General features: G+C 37.0%; 1 protein-coding gene across 4 annotated transcripts in view; it reads right to left on the reverse strand.

Moving 5' to 3' along the window:
- Window positions 1-21831, reverse strand: part of LOC149951807 (uncharacterized) — a 177475-nt gene that overhangs the window by 10285 nt on the left and 145359 nt on the right. For all 4 annotated transcript variants that reach the window (XM_090168234.1, XM_090168233.1, XM_090168235.1 and 1 more), the window contains one exon: window positions 1592-1693. In XM_090168234.1, the coding sequence (XP_090024360.1) occupies window positions 1592-1693 (102 nt within the window). The remainder of the gene's footprint in view (window positions 1-1591; window positions 1694-21831) is intronic.

Here is a 21831-nt window from a genome sequence, read left to right on the forward strand (position 1 = left end):
AAATATGCCTAAGCTAAATATACTACTAACAAGGACGATAACAAAGGTTCCGACAGGAAATTAAAACAATATATTAAGTGTCATACTCATTGAAGTTACGTTACTTATGATAATACCCATTTCAGAATATTAAAAAAACTTTCTGCCACAGATTTGATTTTAATCAGATTTAATCATACATGGTTGTCCTAATAATTTAACGCGATTATAATTAGAAAATTAACTATTCTTCTCTAAGCCCCCTTTCAGAAGTTTCGCCCGAAATTTTTCTGACTAGCCATAGGCATAGTTATCTATTCACTTCAGCTCAAAATATTTTCGGAGACAGTGTGGAGAAACTTTAGGAGTAGTCCCTAGAAGAATACCAATTTGAAGACACACAAAAGAGAGTTACGGTACAGAGAAGGGAAACATTCGGAGTATTGGTACATTAAAAATTCATGGACATACTTTCGAAAAACCCCCCCTAGCCGGGAAAAAGCGAGCTACTGTTGTAGAGATTATATTCAATAGAAAAAGCACGGTTGGATAAAAAAGAGAAACAGAGGATGGAGACAGAGAGAGAGAGAGAGAGAGAGAGAGTTGAGCAAACGTGAGTCAAAACTCCTAAAGTTTCGCTGAACCGGAGGGACTACAGCGGGGAAAAAATTCCGTTTAAGATAAAAGGTTCGGTTGGGCCCCTCTAGCGATGAAATATTTAAAGAAATGATGGAAAAAAAATTGTAGAAAGCCTTTTCCGACCCTTTGTAAAAAGGTTTTTGTGTTTGAACGAAAATAGCGATAACATCCCCTCGATCCAATTTGATTTAAAATCAAAAGGGTTTAAATTAAAAATTCAGCGTACTATAGTTTCAATTTGTTTTTCCTCGGCTGTTGAAAGACGGTTCGAGGCATTTGGTTATCGAATTAACGCGACGATAAAGTCGTAAGATAAAACGGATACGGAACTAAAGAAAGCAAAATTCTTCATTCAAAACAAGGTCATTTCAAGAGTGCTAATGAATCTTACCGGGTGGGGGATATCGGCCACGGAATCGAGAGGCGCAGTGGCGGACGTCATGGGCGAGTGTCTGGTGGAGTTGTTGGCCATGGCGAGGTTCCCGGGAACGGGACCAGCCGCGAGGGGAGAAAGAGCGCCACCCTGGACGGGTCCACCAGCCGCGGCCGAAGCAGCCGGACTGACCCGCGGAGCCCCGGAAGTGACCGAGAGTCTGGAGTGAGAGTGAGCGGCGGTGGACGTCGTCAGCGCGCAAGAAGAAGAGACGGGGGAATGGCTGAAAGACGAAAGACCAGCGTCGAAAACGGGCATAAACATGAGTCCCTGAGACGCAGCCACGTTGGAAGCCAGGCTGGGGAACGCGCCGGACAAGCCCTTGGACGTGGCTGACGCTGCCGCGGCCAAGTACTGACTGCTTAAGCGGTTCTAAAAGTCACCGGAAGTAAACGGACACGGGTCGAGGGTCGGGTTGGGTGAGAAAGAGAAGAAAGAGAGACAGGCGAAGAGACCAATTAACCAAAACAGATCCGCGAACCGAGTCACCTTCGGACATTCCTCGAACGTTACCATCGAGAGAAAAGAAACTCGACCAACCTGCAATTCTTGTATCTTCTGTTGCTGTTGAGCCAATTGATTCTGCTGTTGCTTCAACTGTTCTTGCTGCTGTACGCATTTGTGCCTCTCAACTTCTTCGGTCTGTAATTGCCGGAAAAATAAGGCATTAGTGTCCGTAATCTTAACAAATCTTCCACGTACAAAAAGACGCGTCATTTCAATATAGCAATCCCCTTTTCGCTTATAACAACAATAATTGTTCGGTTGGACCTCGAGGCAACGTGTCGCCACACTAGCGCTGGAACTAACTAATCGTCAAGTTAAGGGAATAGTTTGTCCGGACGCGAAGAGACTGTAGATTTGTCGATAGCGTCGGGGGCACAAAGGAGTGTTCTATGGACTGATTTGGCTCGCTCCTCGCCACGTGGTTAAGTTAGTTTTTCAAGTATGGGCTCCAAAAAAGGGCTCTAAAGACAAAAGAAAGCATTGTCTGGATGGCGTTGTTTTTTTAAGAGAGTCGCTCGCGCCATTATCGGTTCCTTCCGCCAAAAAAAGCGGACGGTGTAGGGTTAAAAATAATGCGATTTTGGAAGCCATTAAAACGGAGAACGAAGAACGGAGCGATCAATGTAAACAATGCGCAGTTATAAAGAATCAAATCGAAAGTTCATTACGATTTGTTTGCTTTTATACCACTAAAAGCGATTCGGATAAAGTTACTTGTTATTATTTTCAAAAAAATTACATTATATTATCTTATTGTTAAACCCACCCGTTAAAAACAGTTCGTTTCGGGTGGGAGACTATTAACTAAGAAAAGTCCAGGTTGGGTAAAACTTGGGTTTATTTGAAAGTTCATGTTTAAATAAACTCAAAAATATCAGTCGTAAAATTGTATCTTTTTTTAATGACGAGAAATTAATTTTTAAACGAGCGAAATTTACCCGCCAAGCGATCTGCCATTTTGTTTCGCGGTGACGTTTTAGGACTTTAATCACGCGCTGTTCGCGCTATAACAGCGCTCAGTTCCCTGCGCGCTTGCAAGCACCCCACACAAGGAGAACGCAACCCGTCAAAAGTCGTGTGTACATTTTTCATTGGCTAGACGCTTTAGCGCCTGCTGCCGTCGGAAGGGGGAAATTCGGTCATTGTCTTCCCCCTTTCTATAAAACGTTCATCGTAAAGGTTCGTCCAATGAATTTGTACACAACACTGCCTTAGAGTGTTTAAAGGCTAGCTGCGTTCTCCTTGTGTTTGTTGCTCCTAGACAAAACTAATGGTACATTTTAAAAACTCGGCCGGAATTTAGCAAGTGCATGGTAGCAGAAACTAGCTCGTGAAACAGGTCAAATTCAAACGCCGGTGTGCCCCTTTAAGGTAGTTCATGTAATGAAACATCAACATCCAATTTTCTATCTTTTTCTTAATTATGTTTTTGGATAACGGTACGGAATTACTAGCGACAAATTGTAATTTTAGATTATTATAAACAAAATTACCACAAATTATTTTCCTGTTTTCTCTTACCAAAGGTTTTCAGTTTGGAACTTTTATAAGATTTTAATATTTTTACTTCAGCATTTATTCTAGTGTAGACTACTCTTCAGGTTAAAGTTTAAATTCCTTGATTTTTCTCAAATTCCCTTATATTTGTAGGCCTACTTTAAAATTCCCCGACTTTCCCTGACCCGTGGCAACCCTGATAAATTTTTGAACCTACAATATGAAGTTATCTTTTACTTTTTGACTGGTTTAATTCGTGGGATTTTGAAACCATTTTCTGTAGCAGCGAGGTCCAAGTCAGCGGAATGTTTCTGTAGGCACGGACCCCGGGTCAGAAGCGAACAAGACGGACTCGCGAAGTCCACCGTGATCTCGTTAACCGGGAAGAAAAAGATGGGTTCCCTTCTCATCCTCATTTAAGCAGTAACAGAGCGACGTTTTTTGAGGGGGTTGAAGGGGATCGGTTTACCAGTCCCTTCGCCGAGAGAGGGTACAAAAATGTCCTCCTCAAAAACTCCGAGGATTTGAAGAATGAAGCGCCCCGCATTTTTTCCCAGCCATTCTCTGGAGAAGGGTGCGCGGGGGCTCGAATAAAGAAATACTCCGAGCTGAAACTTAAAACAAAAAACCTACTTTTTCCTACACTTTTTGTACCCGAGATTCCTTCGGTACCCCCTTCGAGGGAACGCAACGGCAAGTCCTTAAGCGGACAACGCGGTTTCTAGCTCGGGAAATAGACGATGTCGACACTGCCAGTTGACGCTGGTAACGTAGTCGCGTTCTTTACCCATCAAATACTTGGCCAAACTTTTTCATCTATATCTTTCGGGAAGAAATTCTAGACGCACTTCCTCAAGTACAGATGGCGCGCATTATTTCTGCTTCACCCTTCTCACTGGCTTTGTTTTAAAAACGTTTACGAACCCCTTTTTCACCCGATGATCTTTTTACGCGTTTCCTTTACGGGTTTTTTTTTTGCGGTGACGGTTTATATTTAGGCTACCGTAACTTCGCGTTATCCTACGTCAGTTTAAAATGTTTACTAAACCGAATAATTGTTTTATTTTAGTTCATTTAGGGGTTCTAACCGAATGGGATATTGTTAAGTGGATGAATTACCGGTTGATAAAAATAGTTCATCTTTGATTTCACTTAAATAATAATAGTCGGCTATGATAACTATCAACTTTTAATGCCTTTAAACAGGGTTCGTTCGAAAATTTCTGATATAAAATCCCTGACTTTTCCAGGTTATCCCTGACCAAATTTTGACAATATCCATGACCTTTTTGGTTATATTTGGACATTTTTTATTTATTTTAGGTCAAAAGTTCTTTGTTAATGCTGGGTTCGGTTGACTAACTAAAATCCCTGACCTATCCCAGACTTTCTAAGAATTTATTTAAATCCCTGACATTATACCTCCATTTTACAGATCCCTGACTTATCCAGGTTTTCCAGGATATCCAGGTTCTGTACGAACCCTGTTAAATTATTTGGCTGGGTTTACAACGTAGGAGGGTGGTGGCAAACCCTGCATGCCACCTAGAAGCGACAAACACAGCACCCCACAAAAGGAGAACGCAACCCGTCAAAAGTCGTGGATTTTCTTGCGTACGTTTTTCATTGGCTAGACGCTTTAGCGCCTGCTGCCGTCGGTAGGAGAAAATTCGGAAATTGTCTTCCCACCCGTCTGTAAAACGTTCAGCGTAAAGGCTCGTCCAATGAAATTTGTACGCAACACTGCGTTAGCGTGTTTAAAAGCTAGCTGGGTTTTCCTTGTGTTTGTTACTCCTATAGATGCCACGAGAGCAAACAGCTGACTCACCATGATTGTTAACCTCAATGAGTTTTATAGATAATCTATAACACAAAGCTAATAAAATATAATTACTATGATATAGACAATTATTACTACAATAACTTTTAACAGGAAAAATCTTGAAAGATATTGATGATGTATTTTAATACATCTTTCAAAAATTTATTTGCCTGAATTTTTTGGGGTCATTTTAAAATTCCCTTACTTTTTTTGGGCTATTTTAAAATTCCCTGACCTTTTGGAAACATTTTAAAATTCCCTGACTTTTTGGGCCATTTTAAAATTCCCTGACTATTCCATGACCTTTTGGAAACATTTTCAAATTCACTGAATTTTCCAGGTTTTACAGGTATTCCAAGTTGTGTACGAACCCTGTTTAAATAGTGTTTACAACAAGATATCACCGGAAATGTACCGATGGATACCAAGTTTCAAAAGTCTCTTGAACGTCTTGTTCAGAAAGTGTGTTGAACATTTCATAGTCTTCCGCAAAGAACTAGGACCATTTTCGCCTCACAGCGGAAACCTCGACCGATAAGGTTTGGTTCTCTGAAGACATTTCTTTCAACGAAACTTTGGCTACAATAAACGGTTGCTTATATATCAATCTCAACGCGAACAGGGCTCGTAGGCGTCTCAGTTTACACGCAGAAGACGGTTCATTTCCGATTTTTTACGGCAAAGAGGACCGCGGGTTAACGGGGGTGACATTTCCAGCGAGTGAAACAAGTCCGGCCATCAACAATATCGAAATGTCACCTCCGAAAACCAGGCTAAAGAATAGCTCACTCCGCGTTAAGACGAGTACACCCGTTTCGATTGAAGTAGTTTCGTTAACTGGCGACGATGAGGGTGAAAGCTAATGACGAAAAAAGGCCGCTCATTCCGGAGCTGGTGGTATTTTCGGGGGTCGCGAAAAGAAACCACGTTGCGCCCCTTCCCCCGAGGTCAGCGCCGTATCCTAAAGGTCAAGTTTATCACCCCTGATCCCCCTTTATTCCGTTTGCAAAAGGGGCTTCAATGCTGTTGCCAAAAGACTGGGCCATTTTGTATTTTCCAAAACGATAAAATATCTTTATCCATTATGTAATACCAGAAGTATAATACATAGATAAGTATTCGTCTTGATATACTGGTATAAAGGAATTCAGGGCCCCCACTCAAATCTTAAATTTTTTTATAGGAAAAATAGGATTATATTTATAAAAATATAGGACTTTATAGGAATATTTTTACAAAATTATAGGATTTTATAGGACTATATATGTTATTTTATTTACTAACTTTATGCATTTAAAAACAAAATCTATATTTAGAGAAATAAATCTTTGATTTTCACTTTAAAATAGAAACTATTTAACCATTTTATCACAAAAATATACTAGTAGCTAAGCGTGTTAACAATAACAAAAGTATAGACTAGAATGACTTGGTATAGGAATTTGTCCTATAGCTAAATCTAGCAATTTAACGGAGTGGCGGGATTTGAAATGGGCAAAATATCAAAATTATAGGATTTTATAGGACTTTTGTGGTCCTTTGTCACAAAGGACCTTGTAAGGTTTGCTTAATTTTAAATTGTAAATATGATGTGACAAAGGACCTTGTAAGGTTTGAAACATTGCGTCTTAAGCCTGTATTATGGTTTAATTTTAAATTGTTAAAATTGTTAATAATTTTTTCAATCGTCATGAGTATTCATTCATTCATTCCCTTATTTGCTGAGGTTAACGGTAATAGTTAGTGTAGGGAGCTGTTGGCTCGCGTGGCATGAAGGGCTTGCCGCCACCCTCCTACGCATTGTAACCCGGCCACCTATTACTTGATCACGCACAAGCAGCATTGCTTATGTGGTCGAAGGTGGTGCCTTGGGTATTAGCTCTATTTTTTCAAAAAAAAAAAAAAATATTAAATTCCTCTATACATTTATCATCACCATGACAAAAATTAACTATTTGATATACTGGTAATGTTATTTATTTTAAGCACGTATTTTCGCAAAAAATTTTACATTTTTTTACATTTAAATTAAATAAAAGATATAGAGGTTAAGCCCGCGCTTGAAAACGTGTAGGGGAAACTTGTAGAACTTCTTGACATAGCTTTATTCCACACAAACTAACACTCAGCTACAAGTTATCCCTAAGCGTAATTGAGGGTTAGCTTAACCCATCTATTTTATACTTCTGATAAAATTAAAAGCCAGTAATTTGTATTACCAAACGTACAATAGCAGTTGGATGAAAATTAAAAAGCAAAAGTTTAAACAGCTAACAGATGACAATGGCATGCTTTTGTTAGAAATCATATTCCAAAACTGATTCGCTATTAAGTAAACGTTTAAATTAGCCTAAATATTGTCAAATGAACTCGCTTTGGCATTTGACTAATAGTCTTAGATGAAAACGTAAAACACTTTTAATTTATCGTCCAGAGGTTACAAGAAATGTCAACGCGATGAAGATAATAAGATTTATACAAAAATATATAAATTGCTTAAAACAAATTGTCAATTTCTAATAATTAATGTTCATATTTGTACTTGCTTTCTTGAAAATGAGCACGACAGCTTTGCTTAGAAAATATTATCAATATTCACACGGTGCAACTCAATATGTAAACAGGGTTGACCAACTAAATATTTCAAAAAAAGGTTGACCATGTGTTCACCAACAAGGTTCGGTAAAAAGGTTGACCATGTGTTCACCAACAAGGTTCGGTAAAAAGGTTGACCATGTGTTCACCAACAAGGTTCGGTAAAAAGGTTGACCATGTGTTCACCAACAAGGTTCGGTAAAAAGGTTGACCATGTGTTCACCAACAAGGTTCGGTAAAAAGGTTGACCATGTGTTCACCAACAAGGTTCGGTAAAAAGGTTGGTGAACAGTGTTTTTGAACAAAACAGTTTTTAAAATGTATTTAAAAAAAACAGCGTTTATCAACGGAGTTTTTCAAAACAATTTTGAACAGCAACGTTATTTAACGGAGTTTTGCAAACCAATTTTGATCAACACAGCCAACGAAATTTGATGAATCCGTTGTAGAACGATATGTAAACCACCTTTTCATTCAGCTTTTAAACATTTATCGCAGACGATCACACCTACATCGACGTAGCACGCAATTTCCCCATAAAATAAAACCAGATAATTTTCAGGCAGAAAAATACAACGCTGTAGCAAATAATAGGATGGGAATATTAGATTTACGTTAAACTCTCGCGCGTGAATTGGCTACGCGGTAAGAATTATTAATGAATTGGAAAATCTCCAACAACAGAGGCGTATGAATGGTTTTTGTCAAAAAGCTGTTTTTAGTAATAATAGCGATATCACGCGTTGTTTCCCAATGTTATTGAACCTTTTCTACACTACGCGCCACAAGCTCGTGGAATAATTAGGGCTGTGCGAGTACTGGAACATCATCGAGTACTCTGTCCTTTTTGAGGTCGACTACTCGAACTCGACCTCTAATGAGTAATTGGAGAATACTCGTCGATTACCGAGTACCAAAAAGTTGCATATTCGGGTACCCGATTACTCGAATAAGCTGATCTCTAAACTCGTCGAGTATTTGTTTTTCCTATCCTCGTTGGTTCAAAGTTCAAAGAGGGGATTTTACAACATTTTGAAGGGCAATAAACGGTACCTACAAAGTGGTTAATTTAAATTAAAGGAATAAAGTAATTTTCAATGCTGAAAAATATACTTCTTAAATTTAATTTCATAATTACTTGAATAAAACTAGCTCCTAATCAAGTACTCGATAACCCGACTCGTTAAAAATAGTGCTCGGCAGTCGATTAATTTTTATCCATGAATAAAATATGCTCGGCTATATTTAAATAATATTTATTTAAATAACCAATAGTTGAATAAAAATTGTTAAATGTTTAAATAATCGAAAGTGAATAAGCCTATTATTTAAATAAAACAAACAATTATTTAAATAAATACCACTTTTATTAAAATAAAGGCTTGGTTGCGTAAAAAACATAATTAAATAAGTTAAAATGATATTGTTTTTACCAACGTTTTTTAAATAAACCGGAAAATTTGTGGATAATGAATAAACAATTCCGAACACTAGTTAAAAATATTACTCGAGTTTTTTTTAGTTACTCGACTCGAATAAGATAAAGTTTGACCTTAATCAAGTACTCGACTTCCATATTACTCTACTCGAATACTCGATGAAAAAATTTGATCCTCGATAACCGACTCGATTGCCTAAAACCACTACTCGCATAGCCCTAGGTATAATCACTTTGCAATAACGCTTTGGTAGTGTGTCCGGATATACTTGTTTACGCCATAAGATTGGTCGCGTAAATTCCCATCTCTGTTTTCAAGTTGACATGTTTGTAGTCTCCTTCCCCGCAATTATAAATATTCTTTTTTTAACGTCTTCCGAGGATTAGTTGGCCCGTAGTTATACAGATGGCGTTATAAAACAACGGCACAAAAGATAACTACCAGTCGCGTTCTTACTAAGACCATTTAAAGACGTTATCGAAGACTGATACCATACGTAAACATAACCCATCATAAGTATGCCTCTGCATAAGAACATTTCCAAAAATGATAAAATTCTTATAATTGACTGATTTCAAAATTACGTTTTTTCGCGTGACAGTACCTGCTTTTATACCCTAACATGGAAGCGTTTTTCCACGCGCAAAATGAATTTTAAGATCCACCAATAGGTGTTTCTATAAAATAAACGATTTTTCTACGTCACTAGCTAAAGTTATTGAAGAGAGAGAGAGCACGCGCTTTGGTTTTTGGAATTTAAAGTCCGCGTGCGAAACGCGCGTGCCAATAAAGTACTAAAAAGCTCGTGACGCGAACCAAAAAATTTTATACTTTAAATTTTTTTTAATTGTTTTATTAAATGGAAACACCTATTCTGGCGCTATTGAAAAGGTTACCATGGAAACGAAATCACCTGATCGCGAGGCCTGAGCTAAAACTATGGATTGCTAAACTTAGAAGAGCGCTAGGAATTCTGAGTGTTTTAAAAATCAGGGTAGTTTCCCTTTTATAAAGTTGATGATGCATTTTCCGTCACGAAATTCGAAGTGACATAATTTACGTAATATCAATAACACAATAACAATAAGTATGACAATTAACGAGATTTACAACCAAACTGATTTTCATAGTTATTGCGTAATCAAGATGTTTTCTCAGCACAGAGCCCTCTAGTGTCTAAAATAAGCCGAAATATCTGGTTTCCGATAGATAGGCGGAAAATTAGGCTAAAATGAAAAAATTAAAAAAAATTCTCGGCGCCACGAGCTCATGTTTTTTATCACGCGTGATTCGCACGCGGGCTTCAAAACAAAGCCAAAGCCCCTCGCGACTCCAGAACGTGCTCTCCGATATTAGGCTTAAATTTTTATCAAAAAGTAGTCATCCTAAACGGTAAGTCGCGAGTCCAAGTCACAGCTTGAAGAGAGTATCAGTGCCGAAAAAAGGTTCGGTTAGAAAATTAGCGTTAAAGCAATAGGAAGTGTCATACTTATTGTTATTACGTTACTTTTGTTACGAGTAATTACGTTACGTATGCCGAGACGAAAGAAACTGGAACAGTAACGTGCGAACGGGATTTGTAGCGAGTTAGACAGAGCGACGACTAGACAACGAGAAGGGACACAAAAAAACGATAAAGGGGTCATCGAGGGTCAAACGGAGGGAAGAAACAACGTTGGGAAAACGGGGGTCCGTCAGGCTCCAACGATACCCCCTCGAAAATGCGAAAGCGGAGAGAATGGAATCAAGTTGAAACTGAAAGCGCGCGCGGATAAACTGCAGCGAGGGGAGGGCATCGAAGGGGGCAAGCGAATAATGCGCATCTGGGATTTCTCCGCTGACACGGTCACCCCCTCCCGTACCGCCTCGCGGCTTCCACAGGGGAATGTAACCAATTCTCACCCAGTTGAATTCTTCTTTATCAGCTATCTTATCATCCACAGATGCTCCTCCCCAACTTACAACCCCCGTTCGCCGCGGATAGATTCTCCAAACCACGCCCCCGATTATAAATTATACGAATATTCTAGAGTTGTTAATTTTACGGAAAAATAAAATGCGGAAAAATTTCCGGCAAATTTTCCGAATTGCGGAAAATTATGCGAAAATAATTCCGGCCAATTTACCGAATTGCGGAACGTTTTCCGCAAATCGGGAAAATAAAAAATTTACATAAATTACTTTTTAAAGGCCTAGGTTTTTTTCTGCCTGTCCCCCTTAAAATTAACTTAGTGGAGCACAAATACCCTGGTGGTGGGCCAACCGCTGAACATGTTGGCCTATTTTAAAGGGCCTTTAAGGGTTTTAATGTTTTTAACTTTTTATCGATATAAAATGTCTAATAACAGTAAACAAACTACAAAACATTAATAGTGGGACGTTGATATTCAGTTTAAACTAGTCTAGAGGTTTAGTTTTACTTTTAGATTCGAAAAAATGAGGCGAAAATGTAGCTTTATTTAAATTTGCGAACAATATATTAGACTAATCATGTAATGAAAACTTTTTTAAGGTATCTCGTTTGTTTAAGTCAGGGGCCCCATCCAGCCTGCGCGGGCCCGAAAACCAGAATAATTATCTTACGAGTTTTGGTAATTTAGATCGCCTCTCTAAGAAATATGCAAAATTTTCAAATATATTTACGACTGAAATTACCTAATTATCAGAGATAGACTTCTGATATTAACAAATCAAATTTAACAGATTTCTGACACTAGCAAATTATCAAATTTAATAGACTTCTGACACTAGTAAATACTCAAATTTAATAGACTTCTGACACTAGCAAATTATCAAATTTAATAGACTTCTGACACTAGCAAATTATCAAATTTAATAGACTTCTGATACTAACAATTAATCAAATTTAATAGCCTTCTGACACTAACAATTAATCAAATTTAATAGCCTTCTGACACCAACAATTAATCAAATTTAATAGACTTCTGACACTAGTAAATTATCAAATTTAACAGACTTCTGACACTAACAAATTATCAAATTTAATAGACTTCTGACACTAACAAAATAGCAAATTTAAGACTTCTGACACTAACAAATAATCAAATTTAAGACTTCTGACACTAACAAATAATCAAATTTAAGACTTCTGACACTAATAAATAATCAAATTTAAAAGACTTCTGACCTTAACAATTAATCAAATATTACGTGCTTATTATAGTAACAAATTATAAAGTATTATATAGTTATATAGAAATAATCATAAATGAAGTGAATCGTCGGTTGTGCCAACATGATGGAGACATGGTAGGCGTCTATTCAAACGGTTTGTAAAGGAAACGTAGCAGACGACGTAAAACAATACGCTGGAAAAACTAGAAAAAAAAAGCGCGCACGTGCTTACGAACGTTCAATAACATAGTTACCACTCGCAAACGGGGCGACTCGCGAACGTGTCAATTCGGCCTTACCAAAGAAAACGGGAAAGCGGGGGCTCCGGAGTTAAGGAGTCGCGTCGACGGTCGCCGTAATGGCTTTTTGTTTAAAATAGAACCGCGCTCCGTTAACCTCCGCGCCGTATAACGACGTTATTATGCAAATTTAGAAGGCTCCAAAGTTCGCCAGCCCTTCGTTCCCCCGCTAGCCACCAGGCCGCGCTACCTTACCGATATGAATGAAACGTTAGAAGAGAGGCTTTTTTTTACAAAGTATTATAAATTCACCCTTTCAAAGTCCCCAAAAAGTATCTAATTAATGGGATAGTAACACTCTGGCTAATCTGTAACAAAAAGTGTTACAAAACGCCATTCAATTCAGAGGGAGAGGGGCGAAAGGGGTTTGAATAACGCGGAATATAATCTCATTATCATAAAAATATTTTCAAACGTTCCAAAGTTCTCTTTTATTTTGTTTGTCGTTCGAGTCTGCGTGAATTAAAAGTTTTATGACCATTTTATGCGGTTTGATATTTATGTGTCATTGCGTTTTATAAGTTATTTATATTTTGGAATAAATTATTATCGTATAATATTTTTTTCGAATTGTAAGTCGGGAAATTTACCCGCTTGCAAAATTGTCCGGAAAAATACGTCTTTTTTTCCGAAAAAAAGTAAAAAAAAAAAAGGTTTCAATGCCATGATTAGCCTAATATTGTTCGCAAATTTAAATTTAGCTAAAACTAAACCTCTAGACTAGTCAAGAATAAAAACTCGGAAAAAGTAATATATGTTTCAATTTTATATTTTTCCGATTTGCGGAAAATTTCCTGGAAAATTAACTAATATTTTTTCTTTGCTCGTAACTAATAAAATATTTAACATAAAGAATTAAACGAAACAAAAATTATCGCATAAATTGTAATTCACCAATTTCAATAATGTAAAGGTATTTTGAAGTACCACAAGTACAGTCAACTTCCATAGGTTTGACACGCGCTTTTATTTTATCGCAATTGGCCAAGATGGTAGTTATGCGCGATACTTTTTTTTTTTAAGAAAGCGCTGCCTTATTCAGTGCTAATTTTTTAAAACCGATAGATGGCGGTAATGCTATCGAAACTGGAAATTTATCATAGTGCCAGGAAAGTAACCTTTTATATCAAAATAATTTATATTTTTTATTTAAAACATTTAATATTTTTAATCAATCCTAACGAAATTTAATTACTATTGCTTTGTTTTGAATGGATATTGCTAACGAAACAATTTCGTATATTTTCATACGTTTATTAATCGGTTTTAATAATAAGATTTTAATTAAATTTGTTTAGACCTTTGTGGTTCACTGGTTCCTTAGGTATTAGCTTAGCTGATTATTATAATAAATAGTCGATTTAAATCGTAGAACCCAAACGAATTAGCTTTCACTTTTAAAACATAACTTCGGAGACTTCCAGGAAACGATAATAAATATTTTCGAGCGAAGGAAATGTATTTTAGCGGCTTTTGGCCAACGTCCAAAAATAATACCGAATTTAAGTCCATAAAAGGAGCCGACTAAATATTTGGACAATAATCGGGGCATCTCAGAATTGAGCGTCCGAGGGGTCAAAGTTGCAGTTATACGAGATAGAGCTGACAAGTGTAGATTAAGGTTCGGGCCAAAATAATGAGTGTCCTTCCAGGATAGAGAAGAGAGGAAATGGAGGATCATAAAAGGCGGCGAGCGATGTCCATCTCTGCGCCCCTCCCGCGGATGACCGTTTCCTCTGACCAGGATATTCTATTGATATAGAGGAGCGGAGGAGTGGGGAAATATGACGAACGAGTGAATTGACAACTGATTATAGGATAATCCCAGTCCGCTGGACTCGGGGATTACGCCTAGCGACCGGACATAGGCTGAGAGAGAATGGTCAGTGGCGGTTGGTGATGTACGATGTCCAGGGGCTTAAGCTCGGCGCGGAATCGGACCACCCGCGGTATAGTGCAAAAACAAGAGACTAAATGACCATTACCTACTCTTAAGCCCGAAGAGCATTTATAACGGCGATGGTGTCGAGAATTGGTAAAAACTTGACCTTTGCAGGATTTCTACCGAAATAAAGCTAGACGAAAATGCCTACTTTTTTACGTTAAGGGGGAAGAATACAGTAAAAGACTCTTTTTCGTTCAAGCTGAACGTTTCTGTTTTAACAATTACATAATTGAATTTTATTTTTATTATTAGGCTGAACCTTCCTCTAGTGCTTAAAATCATTTTGATAATTATAATATTAATAGTTAACGAGATATAAGGTCCTAACTAAAGGGTAGTTTGGGCGCTTGCCCAACTTGTTTAGCTCCGGGGTTCCGAATTAAAACGTAATAACTTAATTACTTTTAAATTTAAAATTGTCAAAATTGTGTTAGGCACTAAACAAGAGGCTGTTCTACATTTAAACATTAATTTTAAAAGTTAAAATACAAAATTAAAAGAGTTCAGCTTGAAATAGCGCGAAAATAGACAATGGCCACTGTAGTCTTCCCCCTTAATAAATTATTATTAGGGATGCACCGATATGGGTACATTTGATATCAGCCGATATTAACAAAGTTATCTATCATAACAGTAGTATATATGATAAAATCATTGTAAAAGACGGTTCAGTACACTGCCATGTACCATTTTATTCTCATTTTTCATTAAAAAAAAGTTTCCAATCGAGGATATCCGAATATGTTTCTTTTCATTTTACTTGATACATATTTTCTATCACAAATCGAATATCGTTGATTTTTATTTGTTTAATCTCGTAACCCCCTGTCTAAGAAAAGGTATGATCTAGCTTCTGAAGTCTGGTCAAATAAAATAAAATATTGTCATTAGTTAGTTAATCGAAACATTTCTTATATTTAAAAGTTTTTCCTGAAAATATTTTTCTAATACCGGTATCGGTCAATATCGGCTTCGTTTAAGCCGATATTGGCCGATACCGATATTAGAAAAATAGGCCTAATTATTATTATTATTTTTTAATAATACACAGAAGAATTTAAGAAAAATTGTATTTAAAAAAATGAAAATGAAAAGGTAATTTCCAGACAACGGGAAAAATAAAGCGACAAAACACATTTTGATATTTTTGTCAAACAAAACTTAGTAAATATCGCGTTGTATTAAAACAGGTACGATTATTTCTAAATTATCTATAATACAATCGCGAAAGCTGTCGAATACTTATTTTTCAACCAAAATACAGCGAAAAACAAAGAATCGTCGGCATGTGCCATCGAAGCACGCGACGCTCCGTAGATCCTCCATTATGTCACCCGATCACGTACAGCCGCCAAAATACAACGATACCGGCCAGCATCCTTTATTCCTGTCCTTTTTATGTATTACCGGGGACGATTCTCGACTCTCCGTGTCTCTCCTGGGATGGACCGGGCGGAATTGCAACCTTCAAAGGCTAGTTCCCTTCTGTCTCTGAGAGTTCCCTTCGCCTTCTTAGGTATAGTTGTTCCCGGTTGGATTGTAACTCTTTTTGACGGGCTGAGTATGCCCGTTCGTATTGTTACCGTCAGGGGGTTCATTTTGGTTCCTATACTTTTACGGTTGGGGATGACCTTTGACCCTTTAATCACTATAATGTACAAATATTTAAGTAAAACCGGAAGTTGATAATCTCTCTCTTACCTAGGATATTTGGTTTTATAATAATAATCAGCTAGGCTAATACACAAGGCACCACTTTAGGCCTAAGTCATATAGTGACTTTTAAGGCCATTAATTCAGGTGGCCGGGTTACAATGCGTAGGAGGGTGGTGGTAAGCCCTTCATGCCACGCGAGCCATCAGCTCTCTACACTCACTATTACCAGGAATCCATACCTCTACTTGAAATGCTTATCCTGGCGTATCGCGTATGGTAAGATCACTTTGACGGCTTTGGCCCCGCCTACGAGACAAAAAATCCCCTCTGCGCGCGCTCCCCTCTCACGTTGTTGTTTGTTAAGTTAACGTAGTGACGTCAAAAAAACGGTCAGCAAGATCGAGACGAAAATTTGCCACGATAAGCATTCCAAGTGGAGGTATGGATTCCTGCTATTACCGATAACCTCTACAAGTTTTACGGAAACGGTACCTTCGACGGCTCGTGCCAGATCTCAATGATTGGTAATTTTTCACCAAAATGTATCATGATTCGAAATTTATTATGTTAAAATTAGGTACATTATTTATGAACGACATTTTCGATATTATCGGCCACGATTAACAAAGTTATCCATCATAACAGTAGTGTATATGATAGAACTATTGTAAAAGACGGTTCAATGCACTGTCATACCAATTTATTCAAATTTATCATGAAAAATAGGCTTGCAAGAGCCTATTCGAATATGTTTCTTTTCATTTTACGTGATTCATATTCACTATCACAAATCGAATATCGTTGATTTTTATTGGTTAATACTCGTAACCCCCTGTCTAAAAAAAGGTATGATCTAGCTTCTGAAGTTTAGCGTACGTGGCGCGGCCAATCAAATAAAATATTATCAATAGTTAATCGTGAATTTTCTTATTTTTAAATGTTTTTATGAAAATATTTTCCTAATACCGGTATCGGCCAATATCGGCTTCACTTAAGCCGATATTGGTCGATACTGACATTAGGAAAATAGGTTGATATATCGGCGTATCCCTAGCGAATTGACGAAAATACTTCTCTCGCAATACGTAAAATATACTTCTTATGAATAGTAACATTTTACGCCCCCAAAGAACAGCGGCAAATCGGGGAACACAATCAGCGCGCATCGAAAACTATGCGCCACCAAACGGAATTATTTATAAGCGTGGCCACGTATGTGCTCGACGCACAGACAAAACCCAGGGTTACAAAAAATACAAGCTTCCTTTATGGCTCCTGACTACGTGTTCAATTTTTAGGAGCCCCCTTGTGTCGGTGAGCGCAGCCATAAGTGGTGAATCAAAAAGCTCCCTCTCTCTATATATATTTTGTCCTCTCGTATAGGGATGATAGTGCGCCGATCGACCATCATCTAAAACAAGGAGCCTAATAGATGGTCTTCATACATCCTTTATAAGCAATCCCCGGGGATGGACACGGAGGGATGGTGACTCTCTCCCGCGAAGACCCCAAGGCTCGGCTACATCCTTTGTAGCCTGAACCTTTGTGCGTGGTTTCTATCACGAATTGGTTTACCGACGTCACCAGCTTAACATTTTCGTCCCTACCTACTTTATTTCGAGTGCTGGCTCCTTGGTTATCGGGTCCTCTCTCTCCCTCCCACGTTGGTTTCAATAGTTACACGATTTATTTGCCCTACATTTTAATAATCGAATCGGTTTAAATAATAGTTGTATGCCAAAATAATAGTATTTCTTATAATTGCTTTTTTTGACAGTAACTGTAGGCCAAATCATTGAATTGGGAATATTAATCTAGAGATCCAATCAAATCTGCTCCCCGCGAAACACGTTTTTGAAAATTACGAATGTGCCGTCTCCTCTAAAATGACGAGAAAACGTTATCATATGACCCGTGGCGCCATCCATTATTTTTGAAAAAACCATCTTTTTGCCGGAAAACGCGTCTTATTTTAACGAACCATTGAGTGATAGACGGCGCCCCGGGTAGAATGATAAAGTTTCCTCGTCATTTGGGAGCAGACGGCAGTATTCTTATTTTTTAAAAACTTGTTTCGCGAAATACTGAAATCCGACGTTTTGATTGGACCTCTAGATTAATATTCCCAAATCAATGGGCCAAATCTGTTTTTGACTGACTAGAAGTCAACGAAATATTAAAATGATTAAATATATTTGGTAAGTATTAGGTCTAGTTTTAGTAATAAGATAAAAGGTATACAGGGTGTTTCAAAGGGTTATGCACAAATTGTAAAGAGTTGAGAAGTGTGCCTGTTTTTCCCATTTTCCTACGATGAGTGAAAAGAGCGCCAGAGAGCTTCAAAGTGTGGCCTTCTAGCCCCTGGAAGTAGGCTGCAACAAGCGCAAAACCAAGCAGCAGGGCGAACATTAAGGTTCGTGTAATAGGTAAAAAAGGACTTTGTAAACAAATCGAGGTAACCAGCGTAAAAAGGTATAATTTAACAGTATTTCAAGTCCCTGCTGCTTGCTTTTGCGCTTGTTAAAGCCGCACTTGGAAGCTCTCTGGCGCTCTTTAAACTCATCGTAGGAAAATGGGAAAAAAACAGGCACACTTCTCAACTAACCCCTACAAATCCTTAAAACTTTTGCATAACATTTAAAACACCCTGTATATAGAAGTTTTAAAAATTTAATTTAATTCTGTTTGGATCAATTCGGAATAAATTTGAATTTCATAAATTGTAATTGGACCAAATATAACGTATTTTGTATTGTAATTTTCAACCAAAGTTAAATTTGTACCTGTCCATATTTTTATATAAATTTGGAATTAAATTTAATCCGCCATTATGGTACGAGATGAGCCAGAAAAAAACTAAATTACAGACTACTACAGCCATAGCGTAACAAACGCCATAAAATCTAGAAACTTATGTCATATTCAAAAGACCAGAAATAAAACCCCCTATTCCTCCTACAATTTCCCCCTAACAAGCCAGACTTTAATGACGTCACGCACCAAGGATCTTCAATTATTAACAAAAAAATTGTCGTTAAAAAAGCAGGGGTGATTTTTTCCATCCTATACTTTAGTTGGCAAATAGAAAAACTCTTTTTTTTTTCAATACCATTAAAGTAGACAGTAGCGTCATCAACGGCTCTGTGCCGAACTAAAAAAAGCTAACCCCACTCGCCGCCAGAACACGTATTACGGATTTGCATTTTTTAGGTAGTCAAAAATGAGGGGCTTCTCGTTTTTTGAATTATGAAAATGGGCTATTTTAATACACAGAGAAGGCCTATTAAAAACAGAGCCATTTCTTTCGAAATAAATGAAAAATGCAGGGGTACTTTTCACGAAAGTTTTTATCGTAGCACTAACGGGAGTTTGCTGGTGTAGTTCTGGATTTTTGCATTAAAAAAAAATACATTATTTTTTAACGATAAGAGTAACAACCTATCGCGTTACCATTTTGAGGAAAAAAACAAATAATTAAATTTAAATCATTAAAATAATATAATTTCAGTACGGTTTTTTTCCCCGTATTGAAACAAATAACGAAGATTTTCACCTTAAAAATATACCTGTATAGGTACCCAAAATTAAATCATTTTAAAATAAAAATTTTCGTTTTGTATTTAAAAAAAAAACGTTTATATCAAATTTAAAATAAAAACATTTTAAAATTTGCCAACTAAAACTTAAATATATTCCCTTTAAAGGAAATGGAAAATTTGTTCGTTAACACGGTCTACTACCTGTCTATAATGTAACTAGCAACAAACCACTCGTAGCGCTTATGTTAACCCTGGTGGCACAAACCAGAAATTCGTTAATACAAGGGCAGATTTTAGGGGGTTAGGGGTTCAAAACTATCCCGAATTGGATTAGATTCTTGAGATGGGACCTTCAAAAATAGAATTATATTTCTAAAAAAATTGGACTTAATACGACTATTTTTTTTCAAAATTATAGGATTTTATAGGTTTATATATGCTATATAATTAACTAACTTTATGCATTTAAAAACAAAATCTTTATTTAGAGAAATAAATCTTTGATTTTCACTTAAAAAATAGAAACTATTTAACCTTTTTTTTTACAAAAATATACTAGATAAACAATAACAAAAGTATAGACTAGAATGACTTGGTATAGGAATTTGAAATAGGCAAAATGTCAAAATTATAGGATTTTATAGGCCTTTTGCGGGATTTTGCTAAAAATATAGGATGTTATAGGACATTTTTGGAAATATAGGACTTTATGGGAAATATAGGACCTCTGGGGGCCCCGCATTTTATACACTTCCAGGACACACCATTGAGTTGTCCCCCATAAATAATTTAACGTAAATTAAAAGGTTAAGCCAACCGTAGATATTCTATACGGCAAACAATTTCCAATAAACCTTCGCTTCAATAGACTTCTATTTCTTATAAACAAAATATTTATAGCAGCACATGGTGAGGGGAAAGTCTAAAGCTTTATAAGCGCGACGCCGTTGAATCGAGGTTTTTGTCTTAGACGCAGAAACGTACACGCGCTCTAACAAAGGCTATTCTGTTTCCCCTATTCTCCGAAAGAGGACTCTGCCTTTCAAATGTTTATCGATGGTTTCACGCTTGTACAGTTAACCATCGTGGGTGGGCGCGTACAGCTTTTTAGCCTCCCCTCCCCGGGCCGGGTCGTTTTCGCCGACACCCCGACGAAAAACTTCGCCAAAACTCGGTTTCGGGCCACGCTAAATTCTCATCGTACAAATTCGTCGCGGACCTTAGCTGATAGTTAAGATAAAGGCTGGTAAACGGCGCGAAATACGAAGCGGAGGTTCGTCTTTAACTAATATATCTATAGAGTTCTAACGAGAGTATAGGGGGAAAGGCTAAAAATCTGTACGGTTATACGAGATCGGCCGTTTTTATGTAGTTCTCCACCCACGCGCGAGTAACTGGAGATTCTAGGATGAAAAGGAATTTATAAAATAACAAAAAAATTGGTTATCTTTTTTTTAAACGTGGCGTCAAAAATTTAAAAATGGGGGAAGGAAATTTCGAAGACGGCTGTTACGTAACTTCAATTTGTTTGTACAAGACAATATCGGGAAGTCGTGAGAAACAGAAGATGAGATCTTTGTTGTAGTTGATAATCGTCACGCGATAACACCGGCCACATCTGCTGAATGAATTTTTTATAACGCGAGATTCTTTTCGGTGTGGGTTTGGAATAAAGAGTTGGTAACCATCTCACGCACATGTTTTATATCGTACCGTATTTTACGCTATGGTTTTGATGCTTTTGGTTACCCGATTTGTAGGCCAAAATTAGACCCGACGCCTGTACAAGTGTTCCAGCCGTGGTGCTTCGCTGTTCAGGGAGAAGACAACATTTGAGGGATAATTTTTTTTTATTCAAAATGTTATTTAAAAATAAGGAAAATTTTATGTTTCATTTCGAATACTTCTCTATGAACTTCTGGTACAAGTAAGTAGTCGTAAAAAGTGGGAGTTTTACATTGTCATGCACGTGTTCTCTTGGACGAAAACTTTAATGAGGCTTCTGTTATCAACAATTAACGAATAATTATCTACTTCAACTCTCAGCGACGACATAGAATATTTCAAATATTAGAAACAAATTATTATTTATCAATCATTGATATAATATTTTTTCAATCATTGTTATAATATTTTTTCAATCATTGTTATAATATTTTTTCAATCATTGTTATAATATTTTTTCAATATATGTTAAAATATTTTTACATTAATTGATATAATATTTTTCAATCATTGATATAATATTTTTCAATCATTGATATAATATTTTTTCAATCATTGATATATTTCTTCAATCATTGATATATTTCTTCAATCATTGATATATTTCTTCAATCATTGATA

The sequence above is a fragment of the Leiobunum rupestre genome, chromosome 3, assembly GCF_980474605.1.
Source record: "Leiobunum rupestre chromosome 3, qqLeiRupe1.1.hap1, whole genome shotgun sequence".
Lineage (NCBI taxonomy): Eukaryota > Metazoa > Arthropoda > Arachnida > Opiliones > Sclerosomatidae > Leiobunum > Leiobunum rupestre.